Source organism: Nymphaea colorata, chromosome 4, assembly GCF_008831285.2.
Source record: "Nymphaea colorata isolate Beijing-Zhang1983 chromosome 4, ASM883128v2, whole genome shotgun sequence".
Classification (NCBI taxonomy): Eukaryota; Viridiplantae; Streptophyta; class Magnoliopsida; order Nymphaeales; family Nymphaeaceae; genus Nymphaea; species Nymphaea colorata.
Window position 1 is genome coordinate 26,600,174 of NC_045141.1, and position 17,131 is coordinate 26,617,304.

At 37.2% G+C, this 17,131-nt stretch overlaps 2 protein-coding genes across 5 annotated transcripts; both read right to left on the minus strand.

Moving 5' to 3' along the window:
- Positions 1-46: 46 nt before the first annotated feature.
- Positions 47-8,169, minus strand: LOC116252558 (uncharacterized). 2 transcript variants are annotated; one of them, XM_031626905.2, is made up of 12 exons: positions 7,860-8,169; positions 6,722-6,806; positions 5,840-5,891; positions 5,723-5,743; positions 4,945-4,998; positions 3,900-3,950; positions 3,330-3,392; positions 2,972-3,037; positions 2,832-2,870; positions 904-1,023; positions 678-770; positions 47-328 (listed from the first exon to the last, which is right to left on the minus strand). In XM_031626905.2, the coding sequence occupies exons 1-12, from the start codon at positions 7,945-7,947 to the stop codon at positions 131-133; spliced, it is 930 nt and encodes a 309-aa protein (XP_031482765.1). In that variant the 5' UTR covers positions 7,948-8,169; the 3' UTR covers positions 47-130. The 2 variants fall into 2 exon arrangements, with proteins under 2 accessions (XP_031482765.1, XP_031482766.1); XM_031626906.2 differs by having other exon boundaries at positions 5,718-5,743; positions 7,860-7,915.
- Positions 8,170-9,965: 1,796 nt separating this feature from the next.
- LOC116252478 (deSI-like protein At4g17486) lies at positions 9,966-14,789 on the minus strand. Of its 3 annotated transcripts, XM_031626766.2 has the most exons (6): positions 14,526-14,789; positions 13,618-13,861; positions 12,081-12,368; positions 11,928-12,008; positions 10,767-10,926; positions 9,966-10,413 (listed from the first exon to the last, which is right to left on the minus strand). In XM_031626766.2, the coding sequence occupies exons 2-5, from the start codon at positions 13,766-13,768 to the stop codon at positions 10,784-10,786; spliced, it is 663 nt and encodes a 220-aa protein (XP_031482626.1). In that variant the 5' UTR covers positions 13,769-13,861; positions 14,526-14,789; the 3' UTR covers positions 9,966-10,413; positions 10,767-10,783. The 3 variants fall into 3 exon arrangements, with proteins under 3 accessions (XP_031482626.1, XP_031482625.1, XP_031482627.1); XM_031626765.2 differs by lacking the exon at positions 9,966-10,413 and having other exon boundaries at positions 10,508-10,926; positions 14,526-14,788; XM_031626767.2 differs by lacking the exons at positions 9,966-10,413; positions 14,526-14,789 and adding an exon at positions 14,111-14,154 and having other exon boundaries at positions 10,508-10,926.
- Positions 14,790-17,131: the final 2,342 nt, after the last annotated feature.

Sequence of the window (17,131 nt, forward strand, 5' to 3'; positions counted from 1 at the left end):
AATTCTTCCTTGCCGGCTCTATACCCGTGCCACATGGCCGATCCACTTAAACAAAGAAGTGATCATTCATTCTTGATGCACAGAGATCCATACAATATCAATGCTTCATTTATCATGCATGTGAACAACTTTACAATGATGACACTTGCTCTAGAATATTCTTTTTTTGGAATATTGCAGTTGAGTTCTCTTTGAGGTACGGAACCACATGCTTGCGCATGTCACTTTTTGAGATTGCAAGATGCCCACCTGGAACACTAACAAATTCCACTTTGCCAGCTTCATCCAAAGTTTTGAGACCTATCCAGTCTTCAGTGTAGAGGTTCGTCTGCAAAACCAAGAATTCCATCAAAAATGTAATACATGGATCGCATGGGAACTAAAGGAGGGACTTTGGCAGCCTTAGCTCATACGCCCTTCGGTTTGACTTGGGAACTTTCTTCAGGGCCTTCATGGATAACCCAAAGTTTTATCAAATGTCAAGCAGCCAGCATACCCAACCTGACCATGGGTATGTCTAATTCAGGCCTCTTGGCAATTTAGATTTGGTATAGTAACTTTAGTCATTGTCAGGATGAGTTCTCTTTCAATTTCAGTTGTCCAAACAGACCTTTTAGAAGGGGTTCAATACCATATTGATGTATAAAGTTGATGAATAATTACCAAGAGATACTAACCTGCTGAGGAGGCAAAATTTCACTGAAGGATCCATCCGGATAATATCCAAACCAGGAGGTTTCCCGTGGAACGAGGACATTGTCTTGCTCAAACTTGTACACGACAAAGGTAGTACGTGATCGGTGTTGTAACAACCATATAACCAATCAGCAACAGAATAAACATGTGAACGACACTTCCTAAAATGTAGCACCATGAAGAAACCAAAAGCTGCATAGAACTTACCATGATAAGAACTAGACGATTCAAGCTACTGAACCTCTCTTTAAAAGTGGTGTTCTCATAAGGCGGTTCATTGTTCAGAGCTGGGAGAAACTTGCAGTCTTTTAAATAGGCAGGAATGTCCTGGAAATTAAACAAACATGCCCCTTACTGAGAAACCATTTATAACGAAGAAGCACCAGTACCAACTAGCTTTAAATGAAAGGATAACAAGTACAGTCTTCTTCTGTGATTTCTAACTGAAGGTCACAGGTTAGATGGGGTTACCAACTGGTAACCGACACCAAGGACTGGAGCTGAGTCAGCTGACCCATGATTAAAATTGTCTACACAGTGCTGCCTAGATTTAATTGTTTGAAAATTCTGCAACAGTAATTGACGGCTCAGGGTGTTAAGTCACCAAGCATGTACTAAACAGTTCGTCGCACCAAAAATAGGCTTGCTAGTCCAGCGATAGAATAGAAGAAACTGATATCTTCTTACCTAAGATGGTATGACACAAAGTCCACGCACAGCCTAATTAAGGGGAAAAAATTAGTAAGATGGTTCTTTCCATCTTTCCATGTGTCCAAAGTCCAAGAGCAGTTATCTTGATCAAGACTCATGATTTTGGAGCATCACAGTTGGTCAAAGCAGAAGTCACTAAAATGGTCATGCAACTTCGAGAACCCACTCCCAACATCTGCTCTATGTTGTCAAGGCCTCGCCTAAGCCACGCCTAAGCCACGCCTAAGCATGGAGTAAGCGTGAGTCCACACCCGTCGCCTAAGTCCCCCACTTAGGCGATGGGAAATGTGCTGGCGCCCAGGCGTGCCTAGGCTGGCTTAGGCACCAGCATGCCTAGTCCATGTATTGTTAATTTGTTATAATATTGTTATAATACCTGCTGTTATACCTGTTATATGTTGTAATACAATTCTTTATTCCTGTTATATGTATTGTACTACATGTTATGTCTATAGATTCTATACTGTTATGTACAGTCTGTTACGCCTGTTATATAGCATTTCATCAACCTATTATATGTACATTGTTAGCCTGTTATATGTATATATTAGTATGGTTACGTACTTGTATATATTGTTACTGTAATGTACTTATATGTATCCTATTATGTACTGTTAGACTTTTTTATTATATTACACCTTCTTTAAGTACAGTTTACTATACCTGTGATATTATATAACTTATATATAAATATATTATTAAATAGTCTATCTGATATGTTTCTGTTTCTGATTTCTGACTTCTAATTGTAGCTTGAATTTTTAATTTGTTATGCTTCTCTTTCTGTTATATGACCGTGTCTCAAGTGATTTCTGTTCTATACTAATAGTATATATGACTGTTTCTTATTTCTAATTTTCTAGTATATGTATACTGTAATATGTTATAGCTGTTTCTAGTAATATGATTTAACCATTAATAGACTATTATGTGTATTCTGTTTATGACTGTTACATACTGTAATATGTAATATGTATTGTATTGTAATATGTATTAGATTACATTTAATGAGTAATGTTAAACTTCTATTGATTTTACATATCAATGAAGTCAACAATTAATTTTTGATTTTTTAAGTTGATTATGTTTGTTATATTACTACTCTCCACATTTCAAATATTAGTAATAGTTAATCAAAATAACTTAACATATTAACATAGATAAAAAAACATAAAAAAAAGAATTGGTTGCCTTTTTTGCCTAGGTTCGCCTAGCGCGCATATGCTAGGTGCTGCCTCTCATGATGTGAAAATTCAGTAGACAAGGCAGTTGCTATTTCCAGAGAAGGCCCACAAATGTCAAACATTTATTGAAGCACAAGCCCATAAAAGCATGTCAAATTGCCAATACTAGTCCTCAAGCTTTAGATGCAAACCGACCTTACGGTAAGCTAGGTGTAATCAAACACTTCTGTGAATACTTACAGTTGGAATCTTGATGTAATTACTTGGAGCCAAGTGTTCCTGTAGGATGACCAAAACAGAAGGGCCGTGATATGCATGGTAATACTGGTTACAAGCAGAGAGCTGAAGCAACAAACTACAAAATGTTAACAGCAAAAAACCTGGATGTAGTCTGAATACACCTCCATTTTAAGGAGACTGTCAACAAGCAAGCATATCAACCCAGACTGCAATTGAAAACAAAAGGAAAACCTTCAGTTTCATTAAGAAATCTTGCTCTTAGTTTGGATTGGTGGCAATCATGTCATTCTTATCCACAGGAGCACTACTCAGTACATGGACACTTAATGGAACAGGTGGTGATACTACATGATTTGAGAAATTTCTGAAAATAACTAGTCAGAACAAGAAAATGGAAGATGCTAGGGCTCCTGCAGAAGTTGGAAAGCCTTATGATGGGGAGAGCACAGGCAGCAACGTAACCTCAAAATACAAACAAAATTAGTGATTGAAACTTACTTCACAAAATGGCACATTGGCTATGCCAGCATGCGGACCAGCAAGTGAGATGAAATTGTTAACCTGCATATTTAACAAAGACTGGCTTAATAGTTAATACTTAATACCATGCAGCTCCCTTAGAGGAGGTATGTACTAAGTTACTAACAGCTGACAGGCAGACTAATATCCATTAATTTTGCATTGTAAATGCCACGCAGCATACCTTCCAATGTGTAAGATTACACCAAGGATGATACATCTAGTGACAAGGTAAGTAACGTATTATGTTGACACCCACAATCCACAAACATCACATTTGATCATGTTATGTAAAGGCACTAGAAGCAAGTGTGTGATGAAGCTAATTAATATCAGCATTTAAGAGAATGTTCTAGCAGTCAACTACAAGCTGGTGAAATATTCACGATTGCTAGCATACAGTTTTTGTTTACATGAAAATAATCAGATAATTTCATGACCGATATGGGGCCTTCAGACTTTTCATAGAAAAAGAAGATTAAAAAAATCAGTCACAATGCATTTCAAATTCCAGGATATGAAAAGTTCAATGAATTTCAATGATCTTACAGGTGGCCCACCATCACAAAACTCGATAACACCTCTACCGATCAAGTTCCCCTGTGAACAATTAACAAAAATGAGTTTCATCCAAATATGAGAATAAACATGAGGTGGGTATCTGTTATCACAGAAGAATGGCCAAGTCTATTGTAACGTGGAAGCACCAGATTTAGATAAGCAAGCTTCAATGCCATGAACTTTTCATATACAAGCACAATTCTCCAATGCTAGACACCAAGATTCTCAAACATGGGACATCTCATCTTTCACCAGAAGAAAGGAAAACAATTTGATGTACCAAAAAAAAAAAAAAAAAGGAAAACAATTTGGTTAGTCATCAAGGATGCTAAGTCACTTTTGTCATATTCATCTGATCATAAATAGTAATTCAGAATACTGGAACATGAAATTTTATATCAGGACTTAAAAATATTCTTTTCATCATATATACCATGGCTGCCCAATGCAATGCATCGGGCAGTGTGCTGCAAGGGGTTAGAGGATTTCTCTGCCCAAACCTGGGTGGAGAAATCTATAAATCCTATATATATAAGATTTTAGACTACTTTATTTTATTCATCTGTCAGGACTAGCAATTTGATTGTGCAACTCACAATATGGAATAGGACCCTTCATATTTTATAATGTGTTGGTTGGAAGACATACTAAAGCTAAGAATTAGACACCAAATTAAATCAGACATGTTGCTTGATGGATTGTTTGTCCTTTACTGTAAGAGGTATTGATTTTACAGTTAAGAAAAGAATATTACATTCCAATTCAGTTGATTCTCTCCCAGCTTGAATTCAATTTCCTGGTTTGATTTATACTTTTAATTATTACTGCTTGCTCATGAGGGATCTACATCTCACTTTTAAACTTGCGCTTCCCATATTGCCTCGATGAAACACTGGAACATGCTTACACCATCAAAGAATTGGCTAACATTTGAACTTCCTCACTGTGATTAGTTATGATACTTAAAATTAATAAACTGAAAAAGAAGAAGAAGAAAGCTTTTGGATACTGAAAAGCTCATTTTGCATATAACCTGCGAAAGGCCAACAATGTTGTAACCCCCAGCCAGCTCTGTCATTTCTTTCACCTGTAAGTGTTCAGTATGTAATTCATCAGAGCAATCTCTCGTTTCAAAACTTACATGAAAGGGGGAATTTTAAAGCCACAGACAAAGTTTTAAGTTATAAAAAAACCTGGGTTTTTAATATTGCTAAAATTTGCACCTAATTTTCTGCATCATTAACCAAAAGGGCAGAATAAACCCTTTCATCAATTTATATCATTTTATCACTAATCCAAGATAAGTTTAATGAGTTAAAATGGCAAAAATATCCTACAGTCAGTTTCATGTTCATTATTTTTCATCAGCCTCTTTAATCATGCCCAACATTATTATTGCATGATTAACAAAATATGAAGAAGGTAAGTGTTTTTAACTATATCTAAGTAAATTAGGCATGTTCCTGTAATAGTCTTTGAAAGCTACTTGAACCTTTTACAATTACCATAACTCAAGTGATACTTGAAAGTGCTTTCAAAACTTAGACACCTTCTGGAAATTAGTCAAAAAATTAGGTGTGTTTTTTAGATCCTTCTAGAGGGTAAGAAGGTGACTTTTCATGAACTTAACTTCTGATAACTTGACAAAAAAAAAAAAACTCGTGCACTTTTTCAATTGACAATGAGAAAACTTAGGCGCCTTTAGGATCAAAATCTTAGAGTTTGTCTTTTGATTATCACCTACATTTATTTTTTGAAAATTTCTATAAAAAGATCAAGAGACTTGGCCAAGGGATGAAATAGTACCAGACCTTCTGACAAACAATTTCTGTCTGCAGAAAAAAAAAAGAATATGTTAAACTTAGAAAGTGCAAATATTTCACATGAATAAATAGTAAAGAACTAATAAATAAACATTAAACTCTAACCTGCTCTTGAAGTGGCAAAACCCAAGAATCCCATGTTCCATCTCCAACCTCTCTATAAAGGAAGACATAAAGAAAAATTGTGAGGGGGGGGGGGGGATCCAAGTCCACAACAACATGCTTGAGTGGGAAAAGTAGATTTATATGATCTACAGCACACCACATAAACTTCAGGTGCCACAAATCCGTGTAATCTAGAAAACTAACTTGAACACATATAATCTCCATTCACTATAATTTGTTTTGACTTTCTCTGCTTGGGCCTACTCTTTTGTGAATGCATATCCAGAAAAGAAATTGAAGACCAAAATCCAGAAGATCCACCAAGTCTTAAGTTCTCATTTTGACTAATAAAACTAAAAGCAGTCTTGACATCACCATTTTCATTGAAGGACACTATCAGCCAAAAATGCCAACTAACTGGCCTCTTCACAGTTTAAACATATTAGCAGGAAAACACACAACATAGTATGACATATCATAGTAAGATTTCAGATAATAACTAATTCCAGCTTTTTCCTTCACACTGACAAAATTGTAAAGTGAATGCCAAACAGTGATTTCATGTTGATAGGAAATTGGTTAACAATTGGCATGGAAATAAAAGATGTATTTGGATATTTAAGTTCTTGAATTATTTATAGTAAGGACCTCATTAAGGGAATATGAAATCTAGCGAAAAAGCTACCATACTCAAGGTACTTGCTACTTAGTTATTTCTTACCACAAATAGTTTCTGCGACGAAACAACTCTCTTACAAGTTCTATGCCTCTTGCACAAATCGTATGGATTAGAATGGTCATAAGAGGCACACCAACATGAAAATCTACTAGCATGATTGTCCTTCATAAAGAAAACAAGCACAGGGAAGAACTTAGTCATACATGCAATAGCCATCATTGCCAGACCAGTTGCCCAATAGCTTGGTGAACTGTGTGATCCCTCGATTGGAGCATTGATCTCCAATGCCTGTTGGACAAAGCAAAACCAAACAAGGGATATGAATCATCAAATCCGCAAATTTCTTTCCCACCTGCATGTCATATTTTGTGGAACAAAGAAACTTAAGTAACCGATGAATCACAAATAGATTACAGAGAGTATTGATAGTACAAAAGGCTATCTAAATTTCTTGACAACTGTGGTCACTAAAAGAATTCAAAGTGCTCATGTATCAAAGGACTACAACTCTTTTTTCTGAGAAAAGTTCACCGACTTGTTGGATCTTGATTGAAAGAAAAGGACATCCGATTATGGATTTGAAGATGTGTGGCCACTATGTGTTTTCCGAATGGTATGCTAAATTGATGTTTGTTGGACTGTTTCCTTGTAAAAACTTTAAAAGATGCGGAGGAGCGGTAAAGTTAACCTTCAATTAAGTTTCCATTTTTCCTTATTTCTTCTTTGCATGTCGAGACGTTATCTTCAAAGTTTCCGAATTAGCGATAAGCTTCACCACGAGTTCGACTTATGAATAGAATTTCCCGATTCAACGCCTGGATTTTGGAAAATAGCACCAGCGGAAAATTCTACGACATTCGTACCTTCAGGAATAATTTAACAAGTTTTTTCCTTCACTAGTAAGTTCGGAACCGACACTATATTTGCGACAAAGGCTCATGATGAACCTTTTGGAATCATTCTCACCGTGACGACGAAAATTATCAAACGACTATAGAATTAAAGATGTCAAACCATTAGCAAATCAACAGAGAAGGAAAGAAACACAAAACCCTCAAAAAGCGACAGAAATCACCCAAAACCATCTTCAGCGTAGTCCGTGGACCATAAAACTAAAAGAAAGCAAAGAATCACGGAAAAGAAAATGAACAAAAAACATTCACGAATCGCAATATGAAACGACATAATTAAAGATAACCTTCGAATATCTAGCAGAAATGCCTACAAGAAATTATATGCTAAAGATCGCAAGATATGAAAGCCAGATGAGACCCTCGAATCAACAGAAAGCACACTCAGAATTAAAAAAAAAAGAGGAACCCGATCGTCCTTTTCTGGTACCATGCAATACGATGAAAGGGAGGCAAGAAGCGGTCTGGACGAGGAGGAAGACGAAGGAGGTGAGGACGGGTTTGGCTGAAGCAGGCATCGATGGCGGGACGAAGTAAGAGATTCCCTGGGAACTCACTCTCTCTCTCTCTCTGTCTCTCTCTCTCTCTCCCTCTCTGCGTTGGGATTTCTAGGACTTATTATGCGTCCTAGATGCCGAACCGAGAATCGCCTTCTTGTTCGATATGCGGGAGAGACGGGAAGACGATGGAGTCGCTCCTGCTCGGGCGAAGCCACGACTGTTAGGTGCTCCAGCCTACAGGATGGGGAGGCAGACGCGATTTAGGCAATTACCGAAAATGCCCTTTCTTGATCTGATGTTGCTCCATTCGGGTCGATGTAACTGAGTAATCCGATCCGAGTCTGTGCTTTTTAATACTCCCGCGCACGGACCACGGGCCACGCGCCCTTCCATGACATTGACGGTGTGTGTGACTCGAATGCCTTATTCGGGCCCGTAGCCAATACGGACGCAAATAGGTTGGATCCAAAACAGAATCTGGTTTTGGATGTTGCGATCCACAAGAAGATCCATAAATCAATATATTGTCCACTACGGATTTTGGCATTTCTTCAACTCGGCGACTCTTGCAAGAGGCCAACTAGACAGGACAGACCTCACAATACTTTTCCCTCAAATTTTTGAGAGAAAAATAGTGCTTATTATATGTGCAGATAAGATCATACCGATTCCTTCAGTTTAGAAGTCACTACTTGATTCAAGTTCTACACGTTACTTATGCATTTCTGCAACAATTGAAAGGTACATCCTTCTTTCCTTTTTTTTTTTTTTTTTTTTTTTTTTTTTTGTCTTTTGATAGATGAGCTGCAGCTGAGAATGTTGTGGAGCCAAAAAAAATTTAAGAGAAGAGGTGGGTGCACAGATTTTAGTTAAGTTAGGGGAGGCAGGAGCCCCCCTGGCTTATAGGCGGCTCCACGACTGCTATCAGGTTAAAGACATGCACCCAGTGCATTGAACTCTTGGCCTTCTTCAACTCCAAAGGTCTTAAAATTCAATTAGATAGAATAAAAACTGTAGACTAGTTATATTCATCTTTCTTCTTTCAAATCTAGAAATACAACCTAACTCATCTCTCTGTTAAGAGGAGCTGGGAAAATCATCATCTTCGAAATGCTTGTTCAAGAATTTAGGAAATGAATTCATCCGGGACTACAAGTGCTCGGACATACTCCGAAATTTACAAGATTTTAATTTATTAAACCGCCCAATGTGAATTGTCTTTCTAAAGAATTTCTGAGTTAATTAGAGAAAATAAAATGATAACCAGATACCTACCGTGGACTGGCACTATCACAGACACCAACACTAAGCGCCTCGTGATATTGGTTGGCAGTTGAGGCTCACATTTGGTCACATAATCTTACTGGAAGCTCAAGAGAATTCATGGACCTTCTTTAACAGAAAGCATGACATCGCATGCTCTTCACCTAACCTTTTTTCTTTGGTTTATTGAACGGGAAACTCGCGGTTGAGTCAACAGACTTGGGTCACTCACTCAAGATTGTAAAACCCTGTCAACAAACTTTGCCTTTGCTTGTGCAAAGAATTGACGTTGATAGAACTTGAACAATATCTGTCAGTCCAACCTCTGAGGCTTAACTCTACTAGGCCAATCTCCCCAACTTTATGAAAAGCTCTTATTCTGAAAGAAATAAACAGTTCAAACTTTCCAGCAGAAATGAAAAAAAAAAAAGGTGCTTTTCCATTTACATGAAGTGTACCTTTCTCCCTTTACTGAATGCCATTTTTCCAATTCTAAAATCTAAAATTGGATGAAAAACTTCTGAAGAGTAGGTTTAAATCATAGTCACATAACCATTCTAGGGATTTTATTGGAGAAGTTTCCCCCAGGTATTAATGGAAAAACTTATCTTTCTTGAAAAAGTCTTTGGGATTCTCAAATTTTTAGTTTTCCAATATTCCTAAAAATTGTTGATAGATATTTAAGTGTTAATAAGCAAACGCAAAAAAGCTCTAAATGTATTCACAATTTTTTTGAAAAGTCTTGCAAAAACTATATTGTGATATGGTCAAGATATTGCAATATTTTCATGTTTACTTTATTTCATGTGTTTTTATCAGTGCCATTTGTGATTCTGATTTAACCACATACTTTCAGAAAAGGAAACAATTCAAAGAGAATTGATATTCGTTCGTAATTTGCAAGTATGCATAAGCATCACGCACCAGAGAAGTTCCCAAACTCAGCTAAGCTTTTGCCCCTTGTCATCCAAACACGCCAACAGGTAAACTCCGCTTTTTCACTCAACTCTGAAACGTGCCTGCCCCAGCAACTAGGCTCAATATCCTCCAGACATCGCCACCATTAGAAGCAACCATCATTTTGCCCAGCACTTCCACCTTGGTCACTATAGCTGCGCCTACGATTCTGTCCACCATCTCCATCCCCTCTCATCACTCATTATGCTCAAAAAATTCTGAAACTCTGACCCTTTGCTTTGATGGGAAAACTCTATACATATCCTAGACGAAAAAGATAATCCTTAAGTTTTGGTGACACAAAATTATGGTAAAAAATGGACAAACTTCTGGATCATACAAACATGTGAAAATCATGGGCAAACAAGTGAACAGATATAACTTTTTTATAAATTCTACAACATACATTTATATAAGAAACCACCTGTTCATTCTCAGATTCAAACTACCAGGACAAGAAAAAGAATTATATATTGACACATTAATTGAAGTTCCAAACCCTGGAAGCAGACCAAGGAAGCCCTAGAACCTCCAGTCTCAGCAGAGTTCAGGTCACAACAGGCACAATACAAGAGCAGTAAACCCATTTGGGTTCAATAGTACAACTGAGGGAGTACCTCGGCCCACAACTACATTAAAGGAGCTCTCTGGCCAATCTCACAGGCTTGTCTCTGACAAATGTGACGTCAAGGTTTGGTGCAGTCAGCAAATGGTGATCTGGATCTTCATCATCACTGTCGGCAACCGGGGAGGATAGAACTGAATCAATCTCATCATCTACATACAAAGACCATGCAATCAGTCAATGACACTAGAAGAGCCAGTGAACTTGTTTCTTATTTCCTGAAATAAGTTTGCTTGCATAGTAGTATATCTGAATTTTCCAGTTGATGCAATAACAAACTTGCAGATTACATTGGAAAATTTAACGAGACAAAAAGAAAACAGTTCCAAGTGGGATAGCTATTTAGCTTTCACAGCTTAATCAGGCATCATGAAATCGTCAAAGATTAGGTCTTCTCTTAATTCTGCCCATAGGTCAATAGGAACTCAGAAATAAGAGAAGACATGTTCGGGATATCCAGTAATAAGAAGACATGTACAAAACAAGACTGCCACAAGCTACTGGTAGCACCCAACAACAGACGTCCCAGTTTTGCTGAGAAGGAGCATGAACCACCTCTACTTTCAGATAACTAAGAACAAGCATCTGTATCACTTGGGCTGGGAAACTCGGCCCACCTGGATAAAACAACATGGACCACGAGATCAACAGTTTGTTTTAAAATATTTTCTTCCCAACTGGTCTAAGCTTCTGACAAGAGTTTCCTGATTGAGAGTCAATTTTTTCAAGAAACATGTCATTTGCAAGGGAAGCTTTTTGTATCTAGCACTACCACAAGCCTTCAACACTAACCTTTTCATTTTAAAAACAATTTTCCAAAATTGTATTACCAGCACCTCAAAGCATAGTGTGTGGTCTTTAAGATTTTGACACAATCTACATGGTTATAGACAAAGGGTGGAAAAGAAGACATTGTAACAAGCATTGTTTTGGTACGTGAACAGGGATGACAATAATATATCAGTATTCAGTGGTAATGTTGCTAATAATAATGATGATGACAATATTATTAATTTATTATTATTGACAATGTAACAAGCAGAAGATTATCAGTAATTGAGAACAAAAATTGCTCCATTTGAGAGGCAAAAGAAAGAAAAAAACATTTCTGATTCAACGAATTACTTGTGGAAATGAGGTGCATACAACTCACCTGAATATTCTTGATCATCTGGTAGATGCCTGACAGCAGTAACCTGAATACTTTCAGGCAGTAGGCAATTGCACAAAGAGCCTAAAGAACAAAGATCTGATAAGCTCTAGCAAAAGGGTAAGTTAACAAGAAAGAGAAGCAGTAGGCAGTCACCTAATTTCGCAAGGCGATTCACCCAGCCAGGAATAGGTTTTCCAGTCAAGCGCATACACACATCATCACTGAAGTGGTTGCAATTTTTCACAATCAGATGATATGTGTCTCCACGATATTTTCCTGCGAGATGCTCAATGAACAATTTAAATTCTGATTTTGACATATCTGTGGTGCCCAACCAGATAGAGCGTCTATAGATAAAACCGGGACAATTTTTAGGTTCCACCTCAAAAACTCCACTTGTTGGGTAGTCATGGGCTCCATAGCCATATTCCTTGCCATAAGCTGATTAAAGACAACAAATAAAGACATTTATTTTCAACCATGCGCTAACAACTCATGTTTCTTGAGAAGTCAAAAGCAGTTCAAGTATGTAAAGTGTGAAAAGATGGACCTTGGCCAAAGGAATCCAACACATAATTGCCATTTTCAGATACAAAAACTGAAAAATCAACATACTGAATCCCATATTTTCCTCGTACGTTTTGTTTTGTTACTGAGGACAATATAACGCAAAAACAAGTTTGTTGGATATATGAAGAAGCCAACAAGGAGGGGTTCTCAGCACATATTGTTAAACTACATGATAACATGAACAATTCTATTATACTACCTTTTTCATATACGGTCATCTTCTGGGAGTGCAGCAAAAACAAAGTGCAAGCATCAAACATAACCATGACAGGAAACCAGGAAGGAGCAACACATGCAAAAGGAAGACCGTGACCTACTCAAATAAATGGTTCAAAGATGAAAACATGTTTCAAGGTGACAGACACAAACTAAAAGGTGTACCGATTATGTATATACATTTTTATGCTTTTTGCTCATGAATTCTTTTTCTTTTCAGCTTATACACAGCTTTCTCCTTTTTGTGTATGAACCTTTTTTCCAAGAGATCGAGAGAGAGTGAGGAGGAGGGGTGTGTGTGCACTATTTTGTCTATCTCAACGAGTCAACTGTGCTAATAACCTATCCACATTTTTGCCTGCCTCTTCAATCTTTTTTTTGCATCTTTGTTATACAACTTGACCTTCTTAGATCAAGTACAACATCTGTTTTTATCAGTTTAAATCACTTGGTACCAAGACACTCGGTTTAGAAAATGTTCAATATTTGCTGGACATGTAACAGGCTACCGGATCAATGTTCTATATGTGCCTTTTAAACTCTTAGACATATTACAATGTAAAAGAATCTAAGAGAACATCCAGACTCCCATATTTTGGAATACCCGTAGCCTCATACAGTCGTGAGGACTATCTTGTTTGAGAAATACAGCTTCTGAATTGAAACAATGGCTGAACTATTTTATCTTTGCCCTTCCACCAAAACAAGACCACCATTTCCGGTAGTTTGGAAATTATAGGAGAAAAGATGCTCTAAGTCCGAGAATAAAATGTCCAGGCCAAGACATAGCAATGCAGTCGCAGCAAAAAGATCATACTTAGATTATACAAAGAGAAAGAAATGTTACATGCCACGGAGACCAAACTGAGCGCAACCAATTCTAAGAAAGCACAAGAGGACAAACCTTCAATGCCCGAGTGGAAAACGCCTAGGCCAAACCAATATAAGTAGTTGTTTATGGGCGTGAGATCATAGATATTCAGATACAAATGCGTGCGATTTCCACTACCGCTGCCTGGATCAGAACATGTAGAGCTCGACAAGAAGGACCGCATTGTATCAAACCCAGCGAGATTCTCCCAGAAAGATAAACACCAAGAAACTAATTCAACATCTCCAGCAGCCAAAGGATCCAAAACACTCCCGTCCTGAAATGAGATACAATAACAAGCAAACAATTAACAAAGTTTGAAATTACAGAGGAAAGAATCCTTAAAATAATTCATCAAGTGCCAACGTTCAAAACAATACAGGAACAAAATTCCGTCCAAATGAACATGGATGCGAAATCATAAAATGGAGGAAGTTTAATTCACATAAATTCCCGGGACAGGACGAACATGTAGAAGAGATCATGACTAGCTATAGACCTAGAAGTTTGTAAGACAATGTGAAACCTTAGAAAGCTAAATAACGCTCAAAATTGGATCGTTCCCGACAGTCCCTGCAAACTCACCTGAGAAAAACGAGAAAAATCAAAGAATAAAGAAATTCTCCTAAGGACAATCTCTGAGAAAAAAAAATAAAACAACCGCCAAATTCAAGTTGCAATTCAATAGACAAAACTCCAAAACTCTTCGGTTCCAGCATTTAACCCAAACCAACTATAATTAAAAACCCAAAACCCTTAATTTTTCAATCAACACGATAAGCCACAACGAACCATATGTTTCAAAAAATAAACACGGAGAAATAAAAGGTAACCCCCAACGACATGAGCTGCAACAACAGGAACGGCAAAAGCTGCAGTTGAAATAAAAACGAAAGCAACAAAATGTCAGCCAAAGCATGAGATGGACAGAGAGATCTCACTCAGAGGAAGTTGGAAGCTTCAGAGTTTCTCCTCACCCAGAAAGAGGCCGAGACTTTTTATTAGCAGAAAAAACATATGAAAATTACCAAGAGAAAAAGAGGCGGCCCCAGAGATTCAGAGGAATCCGGGGACCGCCCTTCTCTTTTGTTCTGAGAGCGACGGAGGGAGAAAAGGAAGAAGGAGAGGGGAAGAAGAGAGTCGGAATCTCAGAGAAGAGACAGAGAGGGAGGGAGTGTGTGTGCGAGGGGCAGTTTGAGAATTTTGAAGGATTCAACTTTTTTCTTGTGGATTTGAAGGAAGGACGCGACGGCAGAAATGCCCATGGATCCGCCCGGAGCTTCGCAAGTGCCATTCGTTGCGTTGCGTTGCGTTGCGTTGGTGACCGCCGTACCGAGCACGGCATTTGGTGCTTAAGACGGGTCGACTTGATTCCATTTGATCTACATCCCAAGGTTATACCCCGAGCCCCATGAACACGATTACTTCTAGATCTGGATTGTAGGCCTGAACCCGTGGACTGGTTTGATTTGATTGTCCTTCTTTGGTGAGAAGTGGAAGTGTTTTTTTAATGTATGGAAGACCTCAATACGACTTTTGACTATTTTTGACTTTATATATATCTAAGGAACTGGAAATGTATATGGTATTCAAGTAAGACTTAACTTATTACCATATTTATATCATCTATTCAACTATTGAAGCTCGAGTTGGGAGTGCAATAACTATATTGGTGATGATACCCATCGTTGTTACTCATTTGTTAATTAATATACAAGGGGAGAGGAGGTTGCATTGGAAATTATTTCCATTTGATTGTTTTTTATGTGCAACTCAGGTGGTTAAAAGTATCGGATTTAAACCTTCGCTTGGTTTCTTTTTACCTTAAACCTTTGAGAAAATGAGCATTGGGCGTGTCCCTTCTAAAACGTCCAAAGGAGATGAACAAAACCTTCGTTACTCTTTTGGCTTATTTGCCTCGTTTTGGGGAAGGAGGGCAGATTTGTTATTTTTAGACATACCGAGGTTTTTTATCCAAAGCGGAGTCGCAAAGCGACAACGGGCCCTCCGCTCCACGAAATTGACGAGCGTCAACGAATCCAGAGGTTCCAAAGCAAAGCGCGGATTCAAAATAGTTAATTATGGTTATTAGTTCCCCAGCCTTAAATTTAATCGACCCTTTCATTTTTCATTTTCGTTTATTTGTTTAACTTAATAACCAAGCGAGGAAGGTCGATTATTGTTTTATATTGAAAAAAAAAAAGTTATCTGGACAAGAGAAATCATATAAAAACGAGTGTATGGTATTAGAACCCATTTTTTTGTCCTGATAAAAGCTGCATTTTTTGGCAGATACCTTTATTCAAGTCAAATTAAATAACACAACATAATTGTAGCAATGCCTTTGTTTTTTTGGTGAACAATATATCCTGAAAATTATCTCTTAATGACGACGACGATGATAATAATAATAATAATGTTGTCTTGTCTCATAAGATTAATAATTGAACATGTAGCCTTCTTTTCTTTTTCTTTTTTTACTGTTGGAGAAGATCATTCATCTTTTATATGTCATAAGGTTCAAATGCAAACACGAGCAAAAATCTCCCTTAGTGGAAGTTGCGCCATGGTCTCCTAAAAAAATGTTTTTGCTGTATAAATCAAAAGTGTTGAAGGGGCTTTTCCAAAAGCCCGTGTGGTCAATATCGGTGTCAAATGCCACGTTGGTTTTCTCACTGACACAGCCTTTGGTCTCCTACAATATCAACTTCTGTGGATTTGGTCTTTAATTTTATATTTAAAATTTATTTTTTGAAGTCTTTATGAAAAAAAAAAAGGATTTATTGAAAACGTTTTGTATGATGAATACATATCGGTGGCCTTCTTCTTTTTTTGTTTATAAAATATAAATAGTTTAAAATACTTTAAGTTGGCTTTAAAAATTAAGAAAATAAAAACCCACAATAACCCTGCATCTTATTGGCAAGGGGGCGACATGATATTTATCTGCAGTATGTTGCTGTTTTAACTTTCAATCTCTTGCATTTCATGTTGATTACATGTAAATTAATTACGGCCGTTTCCTTCACTTGGTAAGAACATGCATGTGAAAAAAGTGAAAATTCTATTTGGAGGTTACCTTTTCCCCTCTTATAGACATATATGAAAAATGGTATCACTTTACTAAAGTTCTTGAGACAAAATATGTGTGTATACTCCATAGGAGCTAACTGCCAAAACAAATACCTACTCTCCTCACTGTATGCCCAATAGCTCAAGTTAAATATCACTAAAAAATAGACATGCCGTTTCGCAACTTTAGAAAAAGATGTCTTTAGCTAGTAACTAACAATATGATGTCCTTATATATGACAGATTTCAGGAAATGTTATGTCTTTTTATGTACGACCTGCGAAAAAGTTAGTGGTTGATGTGTTTCACTTTCGCAGGTAAAAAAGCCATAACAAACACAGGTTATTGTAGAAAAGCAAGGTCAATAAATTAAATTTGCAAATTTGAGAAACATTCTTGAAATTAAGGACAAAAAAAGGATCTTTCAAATGGAAAAATGTTGGGATATAAGATTGTGAAAAAGCTCCAACCAAAC